The 15,187-nt window shown below is 51.7% G+C and overlaps 1 protein-coding gene across 2 annotated transcripts; it reads left to right on the top strand.

Annotated features, from left to right (window-relative positions):
- Positions 1–46: 46 nt before the first annotated feature.
- On the top strand, positions 47–11,590 carry SCNN1G (sodium channel epithelial 1 subunit gamma). 2 transcript variants are annotated; one of them, XM_080617195.1, is made up of 13 exons: positions 47–263; positions 418–739; positions 1,516–1,810; positions 2,223–2,416; positions 3,293–3,396; positions 3,854–4,017; positions 6,887–6,985; positions 8,172–8,289; positions 8,681–8,759; positions 8,838–8,895; positions 9,244–9,305; positions 9,508–9,583; positions 9,986–11,590. In XM_080617195.1, exons 1-13 carry the CDS (start codon positions 233–235, stop codon positions 10,373–10,375), a joined length of 1,992 nt encoding a protein of 663 aa, XP_080473321.1. In that variant the 5' UTR covers positions 47–232; the 3' UTR covers positions 10,376–11,590. The 2 variants fall into 2 exon arrangements, with proteins under 2 accessions (XP_080473321.1, XP_080473322.1); XM_080617196.1 differs by having other exon boundaries at positions 2,289–2,416.
- The last annotated feature ends 3,597 nt before the right edge of the window (positions 11,591–15,187 follow it).

Genomic DNA, 15,187 nt, shown 5'->3' on the forward strand with positions numbered 1-15,187 from the left:
GGGTCCCGCCGGCCGCCGGCGCTCGCTGCGGGGCCCTGCCCGGCGTTGTCCGCCCGGCCCTGCCGCGCCCCCGGGCCTCGCCGAGTGGCGGCGCTGCGCGGCCGCGGAGCGGGGCGGTGGTGGCTGTGGCGGGCCGGGCCGGGCCGCGGCGGGGCGGGGCCGCGCCGGGAGTAGGTGCCGCGGCGGGAGGCCGCCGTCCCATCGGCAGCGGCGACGGGGCCAGGAGCGCAGCATGGCCCCGCCGGGCCCGGAGGGCGGCCGAGGTGAGGCGGGGCGGGCGAGGGCTGGCTCGGGGGGCGCGGAGCCTCGGGGCCGGCTCATCAGCGGGGCGGGGCGCTGTCAGCGCGGGGTCGGTGCTGGCGGTGCAGAGGTCCCGTTGCCCCCGACCAGCTCAGCGGCCCTCTCCGTGTCCCGCAGCTTCCATGGCCCCCGGGAAGAAGATCACGGCGCGGATCAAGCGGACGCTGCCGGTGCGGGGCCCGCAGGCGCCGACGCTGAGCGAGCTGATGCGGTGGTACTGCCTCAACACCAACACGCACGGCTGCCGCCGCATCGTGGTGTCCCGCGGCCGCCTGCGCCGCTTCCTCTGGATCCTGCTTACCCTCAGCGCTGTCGGGCTCATCCTCTGGCAGTGCGCGGAGCTCCTCATGAACTACTACAGCGCCTCGGTGTCCGTCACCGTCCAGTTCCAGAAGCTGCCCTTCCCCGCCGTCACCATCTGCAACATCAACCCCTACAAGTAAGCTCGGGGTGCCGGGGAGGGTGAGCCCCGCCGCTGGGCATCCGCTCAGCTCATCGCTAAACCTCCTCTGGGCTGCGCTCCGCAGTCGTGCCCGCCCGAGTTCCCCTCTATGGCACTTTGAGTACCACATCCATCTCTGTGCCGATGCTCTTCCCGCACGTGTGGGTTACACTCACACGCTGCCTGCTCGGCTGGACTCGGTCGATTTAGTCTCAGCTCCAGACAGGCTCTGCTCGTATCCGTGGTTCTCTTCAAATCCCCATCTTTCCAGGACCCAAGTTTCAGGATTACAAACAACGGCATCTCCTGAATAATGGAAAAGGAATGTCTGTCACTCTTATGTTGCCTCTTCCTTTCCCTATAGGATGCTTTGACATTATCCATCAGCAATACTTTTTCTTCTGCCATATTACACTTTACATCAATTCTGTTCCGCTCCCAGCTGCCGTGCCTGGCCCTGTGGGTGACCCAGCTCCCTGGTGCCTCTTGGCACAAAGGCAGAAACCTTGTTCCAACACGCTTTGCCTCCTCAAGCTTGCGAACACAACCTCCAGGGAGCTTGGGAGTCTGTGAGGGCTCTCACTGTAGCTTAGTTTCAGCTTTGTTTTTTGTGGTCCTTCTCAGAGCTGTGCCTACTCTGATGTGGATCGATGAGGTGATGAGAGATCAATGTGAGTCTGTGGCACAGAGTCTTGTCCCAAGTGATGGGATGTGTAGTGCAGTGGGTGAGGTGAGATGGGATGGCGCTTCTTACCATGTTGTCTCCAATGCAGGTACAGTGCCATGAAAGACTATTTATCTGAACTGGACAAAGAGACAAAAAAGGCTTTGGAGACTTTCTACGGATTTTCGGAGGGCAAGTCCAAGGTGCGCCGGTCGGTGAATGAGTGGAACAGCTCAGGGAGCGACTTCTTCCAGCAGATCCCTCTGCTGAAGTTTGAGGACTTCTCTAAGACGGTGACTGATTTTCACAGTGGTCAGAAGAGGAAAATAGAGGGCAGTGTCTTTCACAAGGATTCATCCATCGTGAACTCCGGGGATTCAAATGATATCATCGGCTTTCAGCTGGTGAGTGTCACTCTTCCTTGGCCAGCCAGTTCCCTGTGGGGCAGAGAACGGGTGTTTTGGGTTGGTGTCCCTCGGCCAGTTTTATTGCTTCCTTAGGTGGCTTTATAGTGAGTAACCCTCCAGCTGCTCTTCTGCCCAGGCCTCCGGCTGCCTGCAGATTCAGCTCCAGCTCCCTGGAAGAGAAATACCTTCCTGAAGTCTGCCCAAATAGACTTAGTGCTTCCCATGACCTTTCCTTTGGGCCTGAAACATTTGATCCTATCACTTAGCCCTGAATGAAAGGTCTTTGCTGCCCCTTTGTCCCCTTGGTGCCACGCTGACTCCGTGCGTGCATTGCTGGGGGTCACCCGTACCTTGTGGAACACTTGATTTCATTTCACCTGAAATGCTTTTTCCCCTTTGTAATTATCAGTGCGATGCAAACAACAGCAGTGAGTGTGCACTGTATACATTCAGTTCTGGTGTTAATGCCATCCAGGAATGGTACAAGCTGCATTACATGAACATCATGGCACAAATTCCCCTGGAGACTAAAGAAAAATTGAGTTATTCTGCTGATGACCTTCTACTGACATGTTTCTTTGATGGCCTATCTTGTGACAAAAGGTCAGTGCACAGAACATCCCTCCAGCTTAACGGCTTATTTCCAAGTACATAGTATGTAGGAATTGAATATTTGGTGTTCGCTGAATACCAGCAGGAACCATTTCCAAATGAAAGCCAGCATTCGTGTCTTCATCAGCTTTAATTATGCTCTTTAATTTCATTTACCCTCATGTTCTGCTGTCCACGGTTCATATAAACTTGTGGGGTTTGGCAGAATCAAATCTCCCTGTTTATGTTGGTGGCAGTGCAGTTTGTGTGTGCCGGCGGGAGCGGTTTCCCTGTACAGTTATGGGGCTCAGACTACACTTGTACCTGGCTTCAGTGGTTTTCCCACTGCCAGGAACAAGCTCACTGCTGAGGGTGTTCTGCATGTGTCTGTAATTGCACAAAGGCAAAACATCTTTTCTTGGAACGAAGAAGTTTCCTCGAGTGGGAGGGGATGCTCAGGGGACAGACATGAATGTGTTTGAATCAGGCAGGTGTGTGCTCAGCTCCCCTGTGCAGCAGCTCTTCTGAAAGTCAAGATCCATGTTCCTTTAGACCCTTGGCTGCTGAATGAGAGAGGACTGGGTGTCTTCCACCACCACCTTCCTCCTAGTGCTGTAAATCCACTTCCCCACCCTCTCAGCCCCCACTCCCACACAGCAACCTCCTGAACATTTCAGTTCCTGGTGCTATTAAACCAGATCATATTGCCATGTAGTTTCAAGGAAAAGGACCCACACTTTTTAGCAAAATAAATCACCACCAACAAAAAAAGGGAAACATCCCGTCCTGCCACATCTCTGCCAAAGCAAAGAGCCCAGATCTGCTGATTTGCTCCCGCAGACAGTGAAAACTGCCGAGAGCAATGTGACAACACTTGATTTCTTGCAGGCACTTCACTCGCTTCCATCACCCCCTGCATGGGAATTGCTACACCTTCAACAGCGGAGAAAACGGGACAGTGCTGAGCACCTCCATGGGCGGCAGTGAGTATGGTAAGAGACGGACCGGAGGCTGAGAGCTGCTGTTAGATAGCAGTGGTTCAGTGAACTGGATCCCACTGGAGAGTGATTGATGTGTTGGCTCTAGATGTGCAAGCAGATTGGGGAAATGCTTGTTTGAACTAGTGCAAACCATTGCCAGAGAATACAAAGATAATATCATTGCATCACTAATGTTTTCCATCGGGAATTACAGCTTCCCGGTTATATAACTTTTTAAAGTAAGTTTCAGCCACCTTCTACAGAGACACAGCTTGTTCACTGGCCTTGGGGCCACAGAGGGATGGTGCTTGCTGCAAGGGTCTCAGTGTAGCATTGTAAAAGCTCTTCTTGGCTGTTACAGTTCTACTTAAGGCCAGATAACATTAAATGAACTGTGTTGCTCTCCCTGCTCAGAAAGTGGCTCTGCCTTCTGGTGTAACTCTGCTCCTGCTTTACCTCTCTTCTTCAGGACTGCAGGTTGTTCTGTATATAGATGAAGCAGACTACAACCCCTTCCTGGTGACATCCACAGGAGCCAAGATCATCGTCCATGACCAGGATGAATATCCCTTCATTGAAGACATCGGCACAGAAATTGAGACCGCAGCGGCCACCTCCATTGGGATGCACTTTGTGAGTGACAGCAATCCCATGTCCTTTTGCCCCTTTGTCTTAAGACAGGGGTAAATATGAACCAACTGATGATGTTTGAACATGGCCAGAAGCTGGAAGGCTCTAACACCTCACACTTGAGCAGCTGAAGTGTCCCGAGGAAAATCCTGTGATAGCACTTTTCAGAACAAAGTTTTTGCTTTGCGTAGAGGCTGTTGGAAAATCAGGTCTCTCTAAGCCAACCAGCCACGGGGATTTTGTTTGTTCTCCTCCTCTCCTACCCCTTGGCTTTCCAGGGGATTTTTTTGTTTTGTTTTCACAGCAAAATCCACAACCACAGAAATGTGTTAAGTGCCTCGTTTTGCTTTGGCAATCAGCAGCCGAGTTCGCATCCCACGCAGGCTCTGGGGAGGAAGGGGAAGAGCTGGAGCTGTGGGTAACCTGCCTTAGGGTCAGGTCTGCAGTACAACCCCTATAGCTATTCTGTGGGCTTCTTGCTATCCCAGCTGTACAAGCACCTGGTGGGCAGTGACTCTGCCTTTGCCCGCTTAGTGAAGCATTCCGGTGAGGGCAGGGAGAGCTGCAGCTCTGAATTTCCCCTATTAGTGTAGTACAGACAGGGCATTTCACCCAAGGGGCTGCTTTCCATGGCAGAGAAGTGAAAGCAAAGCCATCTTGCAAGCCAGACCTTCCCCTTTCATCTGGATGGTCGTTAAGTGAGCAATTTAGTTCTGCCTTCTCTTCCCTGATAGTGGGTCAGGTCCATCAACCAGCCCTTATCTATCCCGGCTGGGTGTGCCAGGTCGATCTGGTCCCTGCATGAGAAAAGACGTTGAGAACAGGGCTGATGTTTTTTAAGTTTGCAAATAGTTCGCTATCTTCCAGCTGTCTGGAAAAGCGGGCAGCAACCCCTTGGTCTGACCAGCGGGATAAATGCTACCTGGGAAATAAAGTGACTAGGAGGTACAGGAGCCAGGATGGTATAAAGGAGGCAAAGTCTCACAAGGCTATTTCCTTTGTAACTCTTACACCATACAGGAGACGGTCACTGCAGTTCGAGCCTCAATATTTAATGCAACATTTTCCTGGCACACTACCTTTGGACTGTTGCATATAGAATAAAACCCAAAACTGAACGTATCTCAGTGGCTGTGTTTAAAAGATTTGGCATAAGGGAGTGATGCAATTGCATCCTAACATAACAGCCAAGAGAGAAGCTGGACACAGCTTCTGGACTCAAAACAAATAGCTGTGATCACTCCAGAGAGCCATCCAAGGGGGAGTCACGATTGCCAGGACAGGGCTGCCCCACTAAGGTGCTGGATCAGTCCTTGTACCCACATTTCGGGTACACAAAGGAGGACACAGCAACATGTGCCACACACAATGCTACTCACTACAGGCTTGAACATGGCAATCAATGTTTCCCAAATGCAAACATCAGTGTCCATGTTATCGCTCCTGTATTTCTGCTGCGTACTGGGACTTACACCCCCACCTCCTCGAAAAATATTCCAAGATGTTTGGAATGCAAACAAAGCATTGCTTGGTAGGAGTTTCAGTGCTTTAGTTAAATATTTAGTTTGCAAATTATTTCAGTACCTGAATGAATAAGTAAGCTCTTATAGGAATACAAGCTACAACAGAAAACTTCTATACAAAGGCTCTGTCATCCGGTGGAAGATGCTGCAGCAGACTGAGGCAGGTTGCTGGCACTAGGTTGTCTATGAGAGTTAAAAGCATATTAAAAGCTGGTTTCGTTCAGTTTTCAGAAGTAACCTATCCCTAATATTGAAACCACGTGCTTCTGTGTCCCCTCCAAAGAGATCTGAGCACCTTTCTGAAGGATCTGACTTCTACCATGCATGTCAGCTCCTTCAGAGCTGCACCTATTGCTGCAGACAGAAGTGGTAATTAGCCATCAGGTTTGACCTCAGTAACCTGCAGATGCATAGTCAGTGCCTGAAGGTAAGCAGGCTTTTCTCAGGTTCCTGCTGAACTGATCCTTTTTAGGTTCAGCCCCTAATTTTAAACTCTGTAGAGAAAGATAGGTGAATGGATCCTTAAATGGGTGTCATTTCTCATGGTTTCAGGCCACTTTCTTTGTTATGAAGTGAATAATTACCGCAGGAAGATAAGAAGGGTTCCAAGCTGAGGTGAGGCAGGCTGCAGGAAGCAATGGTGCAGCCTAAATCAGCTCTTGTGAATTTGAGGGCTCCCAGCCTGGTTTCATCAGACTTCAAAGGCACTTGGCATTTCAGAGCTCTCTGTCTGGGCAGAGATTGCGGAACAGGAAAAGGTGTTGGCATTTATCAGAGAGGAAGGGTCAAAGCAGTACCTGGAAAAAGTCCTGAAGGTGATGCAAACATTTGATTTAGAGACATTTTGGAGAGGTGCTGTTGAGCACTGGCAGAGCCTAAAGTGCTCTTTTAGCCATGAAAGAGGAGCAGCCAGGGCAACAGCAGCCTGGGAAGGTGGGTTTTCACTAGAAATTAAAAAAACCCAAGCAACAGCCCCCCTTCCCTCAAAACACAAACACATCAGGATAAACTATGCCTCTAGGACTCAGCAATGAGAGAAAACATACATATGAATAACTCTGCTTTGAAAGATCCTCACTGCTTCTCTTATAGCACCTCAGCATTCCTGCAGAGGTTTTCAGTGAAGGCAGCAGATAACTCAGCCAGAACCGTGTTTTGGGAAATGGAAATTACAAACAAAACAACCTCTTATTCTGACAAGTGACTGACAAATCATTTGAGATGGCAAAAGCTAAAGGTGCTGCTCAGACCTGCCCCATCACTTGGTTTCAGAATTGTGATGAACAGCCACTAAATCCTGTGGTTTCGCTGAACTCCGTAACTAAGGTTTGCTCTTTCCTGGTTCTCAGACTCAGTCTCGCAAGCTGAGCAAACCCTACAGTGACTGCACGGAGACCGGGGCCGACATTCCAGTAGAAAACCTCTACAACAAGAGCTACTCACTCCAGGTAAATCTGTTGCATTTGTTTCATCCATTGCTTGAAAACTACCTTCATAAAAAGCTTTCTGATATTCTGGAGTTCAGGGTCTGAGATGGTGAACAGTGCAGGCGTGGGGTCACTGCCTTTAACCACTGATGTAAAATACCACAGCACTTTTTAGAATCCAAGTTTTATTCCTAAGTGGTTGATGTTTGAAGTTCCCTTAGGCACCCTGCTAGATAAAGAAAGAACATGAGCTCATTAGGCAATTTTCAAGCAATGTGAGACTGGAAAATATTGGCCAAGTAAATGTTGCAGCTTAGTAACCCTTGAAGCCAGAAATTGTGACCTTTAGGACTCCCAAGAGTAACAGATACCATCTAATCAGTATCCAGATAGCAGGATGTTTGTTTGCAAAGTAAGTTTCCACTAATTTTGCATGGTTTCTGTAATTGGGTCCTCCTGGAGGGTGTCAGTTGTTGTAGCACTCTCCACTTGAAGAATTGTAATTATATTAGCTGCTGCCTGCTGCAAAGCCTGTGCCTAGAATGGGTTTTGGTTTATGCAGTATTAGACCTGAAAGCCACTGTGATGTATTGCCAGTTAGCATCACACAGACATTATCTCAGGTTTTAATAACAGTACTTCACTGAAACTCAGTGCTCAGGAGGGCTGGGACTGGGAACAAAAGGCTTGACTGGGATTTCAAAAAGAGAAGCTCAGTTCTTGCTTGTTCCAACCCATTAAGGGTTTTAGCTCAAAACACTGACTCTGCTGCCCAATAATCCTTAAAACTTCAGGTCTCCAAATAGGCACCAGCACGATTTGGTCAAAGCTGTGAACGTTTTCACCAGTGAGTCACTTCCCACACCTCGTTGTTGATTCATGGACCACATGCCACAGCAGACAGAAAACCTCCTTGGCTGTGCAAAGAGCAACTGCAACAACTGAAGCTCTTGATGGCTGTAGGGCAAGCGGGGGCACTCTCAGAGCCCCCCTCAGAGAGAAGTGTACTCATTCCTTGCACTAGATCCTACACCCTCCACAGCACTTTCTGCCTGCATCTGTATTTGCTAGCAACAGAGCCTTAAGGCCCAAGGAAGTGGGGCTCCCACCTTACCACTACTGGCATAAACAGCGGATATTTTTAGGTGGACACAGCCTGGGCCTTGGCACTGCAAAGGCACAGCAGCCCCTGGTTTATCTCCCCCAGATTTGCCTGCACTCCTGCTTTCAGAAGGCGATGGTGGACTCATGTGGCTGTGCCCAATATGCACAGCCCTTACCCGCTGGGGCAGAGTACTGCAACTACAAGAAGAACCCCAACTGGAGTAAGTATTCAAACACACCACACATGCCTCAGCTGCCAGCCATAGTACCACAGCCCAGCCCTGCCTGCACCCAGCACCTCCTCAGCCCTCTTCAGACCCTGTACCAGAGCCTGAGTCTGGTCCTCTTGTTTAGATTGACTTGTTCCTGACAGTTGTCCTAATTGCTTGTCATTTGTGCACACCACACTTGACCTGGTGAGGCAATTGTTCATGCCTGTAGCAAGTGACAACTACTACTTGGAGTATTTTGCAATATTTACAGGGTAAATCTTTTTATTCTCACCATAGAGGTGATGGCCACAAAGGCCACCTCCACCCCAGAAGCTCCACTCCACCACAGGTAGCTTTTCTTTCTGGCTTCTCATCCACATGTCCTGCTCCCTTCTTGCAGTGTACTGCTACTACAAGCTGCACGAGAAGTTTGTGAAGGAGCAGCTGGGCTGCCAACAGATCTGCAAAGATGCCTGCAGGTAAGTCCTGCCCATGACCAGAGCTAAAATGCTTGGTGAGAGCTGAGCTCCCAGCTGACAGCCTGCCTCTCTCCACAGCTTCAAGGAGTGGGCGCTTACCACCAGCATTGCCCAGTGGCCATCCACCGTGTCAGAGGTGAGTCCCTAATCACAGTGTGGTGACAGCACGTGGCACAACAAGGCTTTTACAAACGCAGAGCTTCAGCGGAAGCTGGGGGCCCCTGGGGTGTTCCTTAGCACTTCAATGCTGCTCCTCCCAGAGGCTCAGTCTGTAGTGTCCAGGTCAGGGCTTTCCCTCCAGGGGTTCACCATTAAACCAAGGTTTGGCTTGTGGGTTGGGAGATCCCCACAGGGACCCATCACACACATTCAGTCCTGGCACCCACACTGGTCCAAGGAAGTGCTGAGCATGAGCTTCCTTACCAGGGGGTTTATACACAAGCACACACAGCTATAACCGTATTTTCTGTCTTTTTTTCCCCAGGACTGGATGCTTCGAGTTCTCTCTTGGGACAAAGGGCAAAAAATCAACAAGAAGCTGAACAAGTAAGTTCCCCTGTATGTGTTTCTAGCTTGCACCTCAAGCTCAGATATAATCTCAGGAGCCCTAATGATGGCAATTGGGAAAAAAGCTCCCTTTAGAGCGGCCCAGCCCTACTGGTCCAACTGGTTATTTGCATAGTTTTTCAGTATGTTTCATGTTATTGTTTTACTAAACCCTCAACCTGCCTTTTGCTTCTCCTTTCAGGACGGACCTTGCGAACCTCATGGTGTTTTACAAAGACCTGAATGAGAGATTCATTTCAGAGAATCCTTCCAACACAGTGAGTTCCCTGCTCAGCCCCAAGGAGATGTGGCTCTTCCTCCCTCAGGCAGGCTGGAAGCTTTCATCTGGCCAGAGGAGTTGTCCCATCCAGCAGGCACAGCAAACTGCCTGGATGATGTGCCAGGTCCTGCCCTTTGCAGCCCTTTTATCTGGGGCTGCTTTTCCAGCCGTCCAGTCCCAAGCCCTGCACTGGGGTAGGCTGCCCATGGTACGTGTAGCACTGAGCTCCTGCCAGAGCAGAGTAAACAGGCAGCAGAGGAAGGGCTCTCCACGTTTAGTAGTGCTCAGCAAGCCCTGGGTGCCCCCGCTCAGCACAGACTCACCACACACCGTAACAGTGCCATGGACAGGGACCTGGTGCCCACAGGAACCCATAACCTTGTGCTCTCTTGTCTTCCAGCTCGTCATTCTTCTTTCCAACTTCGGAGGCCAGCTGGGCCTTTGGATGAGCTGCTCGGTCGTGTGTGTCATTGAGATCATCGAGGTCTTCTTCATCGATTCGCTTTCCATCGTGATGCGGCGCCAGTGGCAAAAGGCAAAGAAGTGGTGGAACAACCGGCAACGGGAGCGGCCGGGGAAGGCCTTGCAGGCCGGAGACCTGGAGAGGCAGGGCCATGACAACCCAGTCTGCATCGATGAGGACCTGCCCACCTTCAACACCGCCCTTCGCCTGCCGCTGCCCCAGGAGAGGCCCCTGCCCAGGACTCCCCCTCCCAACTACAGCACTTTGCGGCTAGAGACTGCCTTCACGGAGCAGCTGCCCGACACACTAGAGCTTGGCCAGCGCTGACCCTTATTTATCCACCCACCCAGGTGCCAGAAGAGGTGGGTGCTGGACCCACATGTCCAGGGGCAAAAGGCACATACCCAAATGAGCACTGAAGGCCTTTCGGGTCAGACCCTTATTCAGGGATTGAACTTGCAGTCAGAGCTTCTCTGAGCAAAGCTCAGACACAAAAGCCAGGGGCTCGGGGACATTAAGAACTTCAACAACATCAGTTCTCAAGTTAATCATTGCAGGAGATGGCTGGAGCAGGATGTGGCACTGAGCTGGGATGTCTTGCCAGACAGAGGCATACATTAGCAACCAACTGAACACACCCCCTTGTATGTGGGCAGGAATTGCTCCACAGCAGATTGATGCCATATTGAGTATTAACACTAATTGCTCTCTGCCGTGTTGCTTGACTTGTGGGAAAAACCCAGGGCTTTCAGGAATGCAGCATGACATTTGCAGGAAGGGGCATGACAGTTTGGTAAGAGCACAAAAAGGATAAAAGGGAAGCTCTCAAGTTGAATTTTGATGAGGTGGCCTGAGGAGCTCTTTATTCTGAGATGAAAAGTTAAGAAAGCCATAGATGTGCTTGTAGAGCAAGTCATTACACAGCTTGAGCAGGAGAACCTAAGTCAGCCCAAAAGAATCATCTAAAGGAGCATGAAATCTAATTTGAATCACAGCAACAAACTGCATACCCTGTTTGGTTCCACATCACCCAAGCTGGCCATTACAGTCTCAAAGGAGCTTGTTGGGCAGCTTCAGCCACACGTGATTTCCCAGCAGGCTCAGAAGGAGCTGCTGCTCTTCCTACTGAGCCCCAGCACTGACACCCACTTCACCGCCCCAGAGCTGCCCTGGGCTCCATGCACAGCAGGAGGAGGCTGAAGGATCCATCTGCCCACAGTACATCATCCACTGGCCTACACCTGCTCCATTCCACAGTGCTGCATCAACACCCACATTCTGCCTCCTGTGCACTGAGCCAAGCCACTTCCAGAGCCCACTGCCTGCACCCCATGGCTGTGGGGAGACCCCTGGGGTACACAGCCAAGCACCCCTTCCACTTGCTGCCAGTCCTGCACCCAACTCCTCCCTGCCATAGCCGATTCTTAGCTGTCTAGAGCACGCTATAGGTGTTGAGGATAAGCATAGCCTACACTGGGTTGGCTGCTTGAGCAAGAATGATACAGAGCGCGTGTGTGCGTGTGTGAGTGTAAGAAAGCCTCTTTTGCTCTCTCTGCATAAGCTTATATAGAATCCAGAAAGGTTCTTTGATGTGCAATAAAAGATATTTTAACTGAATTATTTAAATAGCTGATAAAGTAAAAAAAATAAAGATATATTTTTGAATAATTGCTTTGCTTTTTTGTTCGTGTTTTAAAATCAGCAATAGACAAGTCTATCCACAAACAGCCAGGAGATACAGGACTTGCCCCAAGCAGCCTGGCCAGGTCCCCAGGCCCCTATGCAGAGGTGGGGCTGTGCTGCAGCACACTGCTCGACCTGGCTCAGGAGCACAGTGAAAATTCCCTTTGGAACACAGCATTCACCAGCAAGGTGACCAAAACCACTGCCCCCAGACAGGTCTTCTCCAGGTAGTCCTTTGGAGACCTCGGAGAAGAGAGAAGTGGGTTTGCTGTGCCCCAGAGCCCCTTCTTTAGTGCAGGAAGGTGAGGTGTTTGGAGTAAACCACTGCTCATCTCATCACCTCTAATGCAACATCAAATGCCAACCAACCTCATTACATTAGGCTTGACCCACTTGCACAAAGGGCAGAACAGACCTAGAGGAACACTGACGAGCCTGTGCAAGCACGTGCAGACCTTCACATAACCAGCATGAGCCATCCTGGCTACAGCAGCAAGGGAAATAACAGCAGCCTTCAGAGCTACATAACACCTTGCAATAGGCACCTTCCTTACCAGTTTGATGCATCTTTGTATAGGAACTGCTTTGACTCAGTCACACCTGGGTAAGGACCAGCTCCCAGGGGCTGCTGGGTCCAGCTTTGACACCAGTTTTACAAAGCATAGCCTCTGAGGACACTGAGAGGGGGAAAACCTCCCTAGGAAAAAGCAAAGCGAAACACTGCAGTGACACATAGCACAGGTCCAGTCCTCACCTGTACCTGTGTGTGCAGCACCAGTTCTGTTCACATAGCACAGGTCCAGTCCTCACCTGTACCTGTGTGTGCAGCACCAGTTCTGTTCACTTCACACACCGCAGGCAGTGCCAAGAGAGATTGTCGAAGCTCTGCTCACTACTGGCACCGCAGAGCACGGCTCCTTCCCCAGCACTATCCTCTCTCACAGAGACTCCTCTTCCTCTCCAGCAGCTCAAGTAACTCTACTCCCCCCCAGCACCAAGAGCTGGGTTATATCAGTAGGTGTTAATCATGCAATCAGCGTGGGAACCTCCCACAGCTGCTGCTGGAGCATCGCTGCACCGGGCCCTGCAGCACAGCTCAGGATGGGCTGAGAGGACACGGCCTCGTGTCCCTGGTGCTTCCGACTGCATCGCAGCCTGGAGCTGTGGCTGCAGGTGCTGCAGGCTGGCTCCCAGTGCTTTCTCTGGGGTACCTGAGAAGGTGAAGCCTTGCAGTGATGGGGTCCTTTCAGAAAGCCTTAAAATCACAGAATCGCAGACTGGGTTGGGTTGGAAGGGGCCTTAAAGCTCCTCCAGCTCCAACCCCTGCCACAGGCAGGGACACCTTCCACTGGAGCAGGTTGCTCCAAGCCCCTGTGTCCAACCTGGCCTTGAACACTGCCAGGGATGGGGCAGCCACAGCTTCTCTGGGCACCCTGTGCCAAGGCTTCCCAGAGCAAAACTAAAGTCTTAAAAATAAACGGAGCGGTGCCAACCCTGCAGCATGGACTGGTCTAACCTTGTACCCGATGGCTGCAGTTCTAACAGGGAAAACACCATGTGATTGGGAGCAAAGCTGCTGCAGCATCACGCTCCCCACAGTGTGCCCATGAGGCCTCGCTGGTGGATAACACAGGATGTGTCCAGGCACCTTTTGGCACAAACACTCACTTTAAGCTCTTTGGAAAAGCCCAGGTTTTCTGGAGGTGCATTTACTGCTCAGGGCCAATGCAGCACCTTTGCTCCTTGGATGAATAATCCTTGGGAAGCAGGAAGCCACGGAGCAGCTCCAGAAAGGGATTACTTCATCCCAAATTTAATACTGAACTCCACTGAGGTGCTGACTCATCTTAAACACTGAGCACTGCCCGGGACAGAGCAAGGATCAGCTCTGACACATGCTGAACATCGTAAACTGAAAGCGTTTGAGTAAACCAGCTTGGGCTTTATGGGAACAAGAGGCTGTAAATTCTGTGGAGGTGATGTCCCTTCCATCGCTGCTGCTCCCGGGATGGGCTGGGAAGCTCTTCCCATGGCACAGCATTCCAGGGCACTGGTGGGAGCCCAGGCAGCTCAGGGGTCCCGGTGGGAGTGACGATGGCCCCAGCACCGCAGCCCCATGGCTTTGGCTTCATGCGGTACCTGAACACACTGCAAAGGCAGAGGCAGCATCGCAGGCACCGGGTGAAGGACATCCCAGGGAGAGGTGTCGGAACAACCCTGCAGCACCAGGAGCTGGTGACTCACAGGGAAAGGCTGCCTGTGCCTGTCCCTGCCCCTGTGTCTGTGCCTGTGCCTGTGCTCTTCTGCAGTTCCCAGCTGCAGTAGGAGGTTGCAGGTGATGGAGGAGCTGCTTGGGAAGGGGGTGATGAGGAGGAAGCTTTGCAGGAATCCATTGAGGGATGCCCAGACAGAAATGAGTGTGAAAGGGCCCGGAGCCTGCCTGGTCCTGCTGGCACTGACACCTCCACGCACCACATCACAGAGCCTGCTGGCCAGAGCCAGGACCTGCTTTCTCTCAGCTAATGCACAGTTGGCCTGTAACAGCCTTCAGGGGCACGGACCAGATCCATCCTCCAAAGCAACCCTTCTGACCCATCCCCAACCCGAAGAGCTCAGGAGTTTCGCTTGTGGGTGCACTCAAAGGCTGCACGGGCTCATCCTGCCCCGAGGAGCTTGAGATTGGTTTGCTGGAGCTGTGGTGGAAGCACACAGATCCAGCAGCAATCCCAGTGCTCCCAGCTGCACTGCACCAGCGCCTGCTGTGCAACACAGTGAGAGGAGCAGGGGCAGGGGCAGCACCACCTCCAGCAGCAGGACTTGCTGCTCCAGTGCTTCCGAGGGCCAAAACTGCTGGGCAAAGGCTTATCCTGGTGGAAAACAAGACTTTCCCCTAACTCTGCAGGAACAGCCAGCATGGAAGTGACTCAAAACAGGAGGGATAAATGAGGGAAGGATGGAAGGTTTCCCGGTCAGGCTGAATTACATCTGGAAACCCAGAGAAAAATGGGAGCATCCAACCTCCAGTCAGGAGGGAGCACCCAACCTCCCAGCCAACCTGCCCAGAGTGTGGCAATGAACAGGAAGCCACAGGTTCCTTGGAAAATGCATCTGAAACACAGCCTGGCTCCATCCCGATCCCAGCCATCCAAGGCAGTGCTGTTCCCAGCCCCATGGTGGCCACATCCCCGGGATGTCAGCCTGGATGGTGACTGCAGCCCCTTGGAGCAAGGGGATGGCTGCTTAAAGCTGCCCAAAGCTGCTCCCATCTGGGCAGCACTGAGGGGGTTAAGGGCTGCCTGGGCCCCCTTCCACACTGGGAACATCCAGTGGTCCACAAACAGGTTTGGGAGCTAAATGCCTCATTAATGTAAATGGGGCTGGGCTAGGGAAAGGCATCTACAGCACATGCCTATGGAAAACCCATTCAGGATCTGAGCCGCCACCTGAGCCCTGCAG

This window comes from Psittacula echo (assembly GCF_963264785.1).
Source record: "Psittacula echo genome assembly, chromosome: 5".
NCBI classification, from domain to species: domain Eukaryota; kingdom Metazoa; phylum Chordata; class Aves; order Psittaciformes; family Psittacidae; genus Psittacula; species Psittacula echo.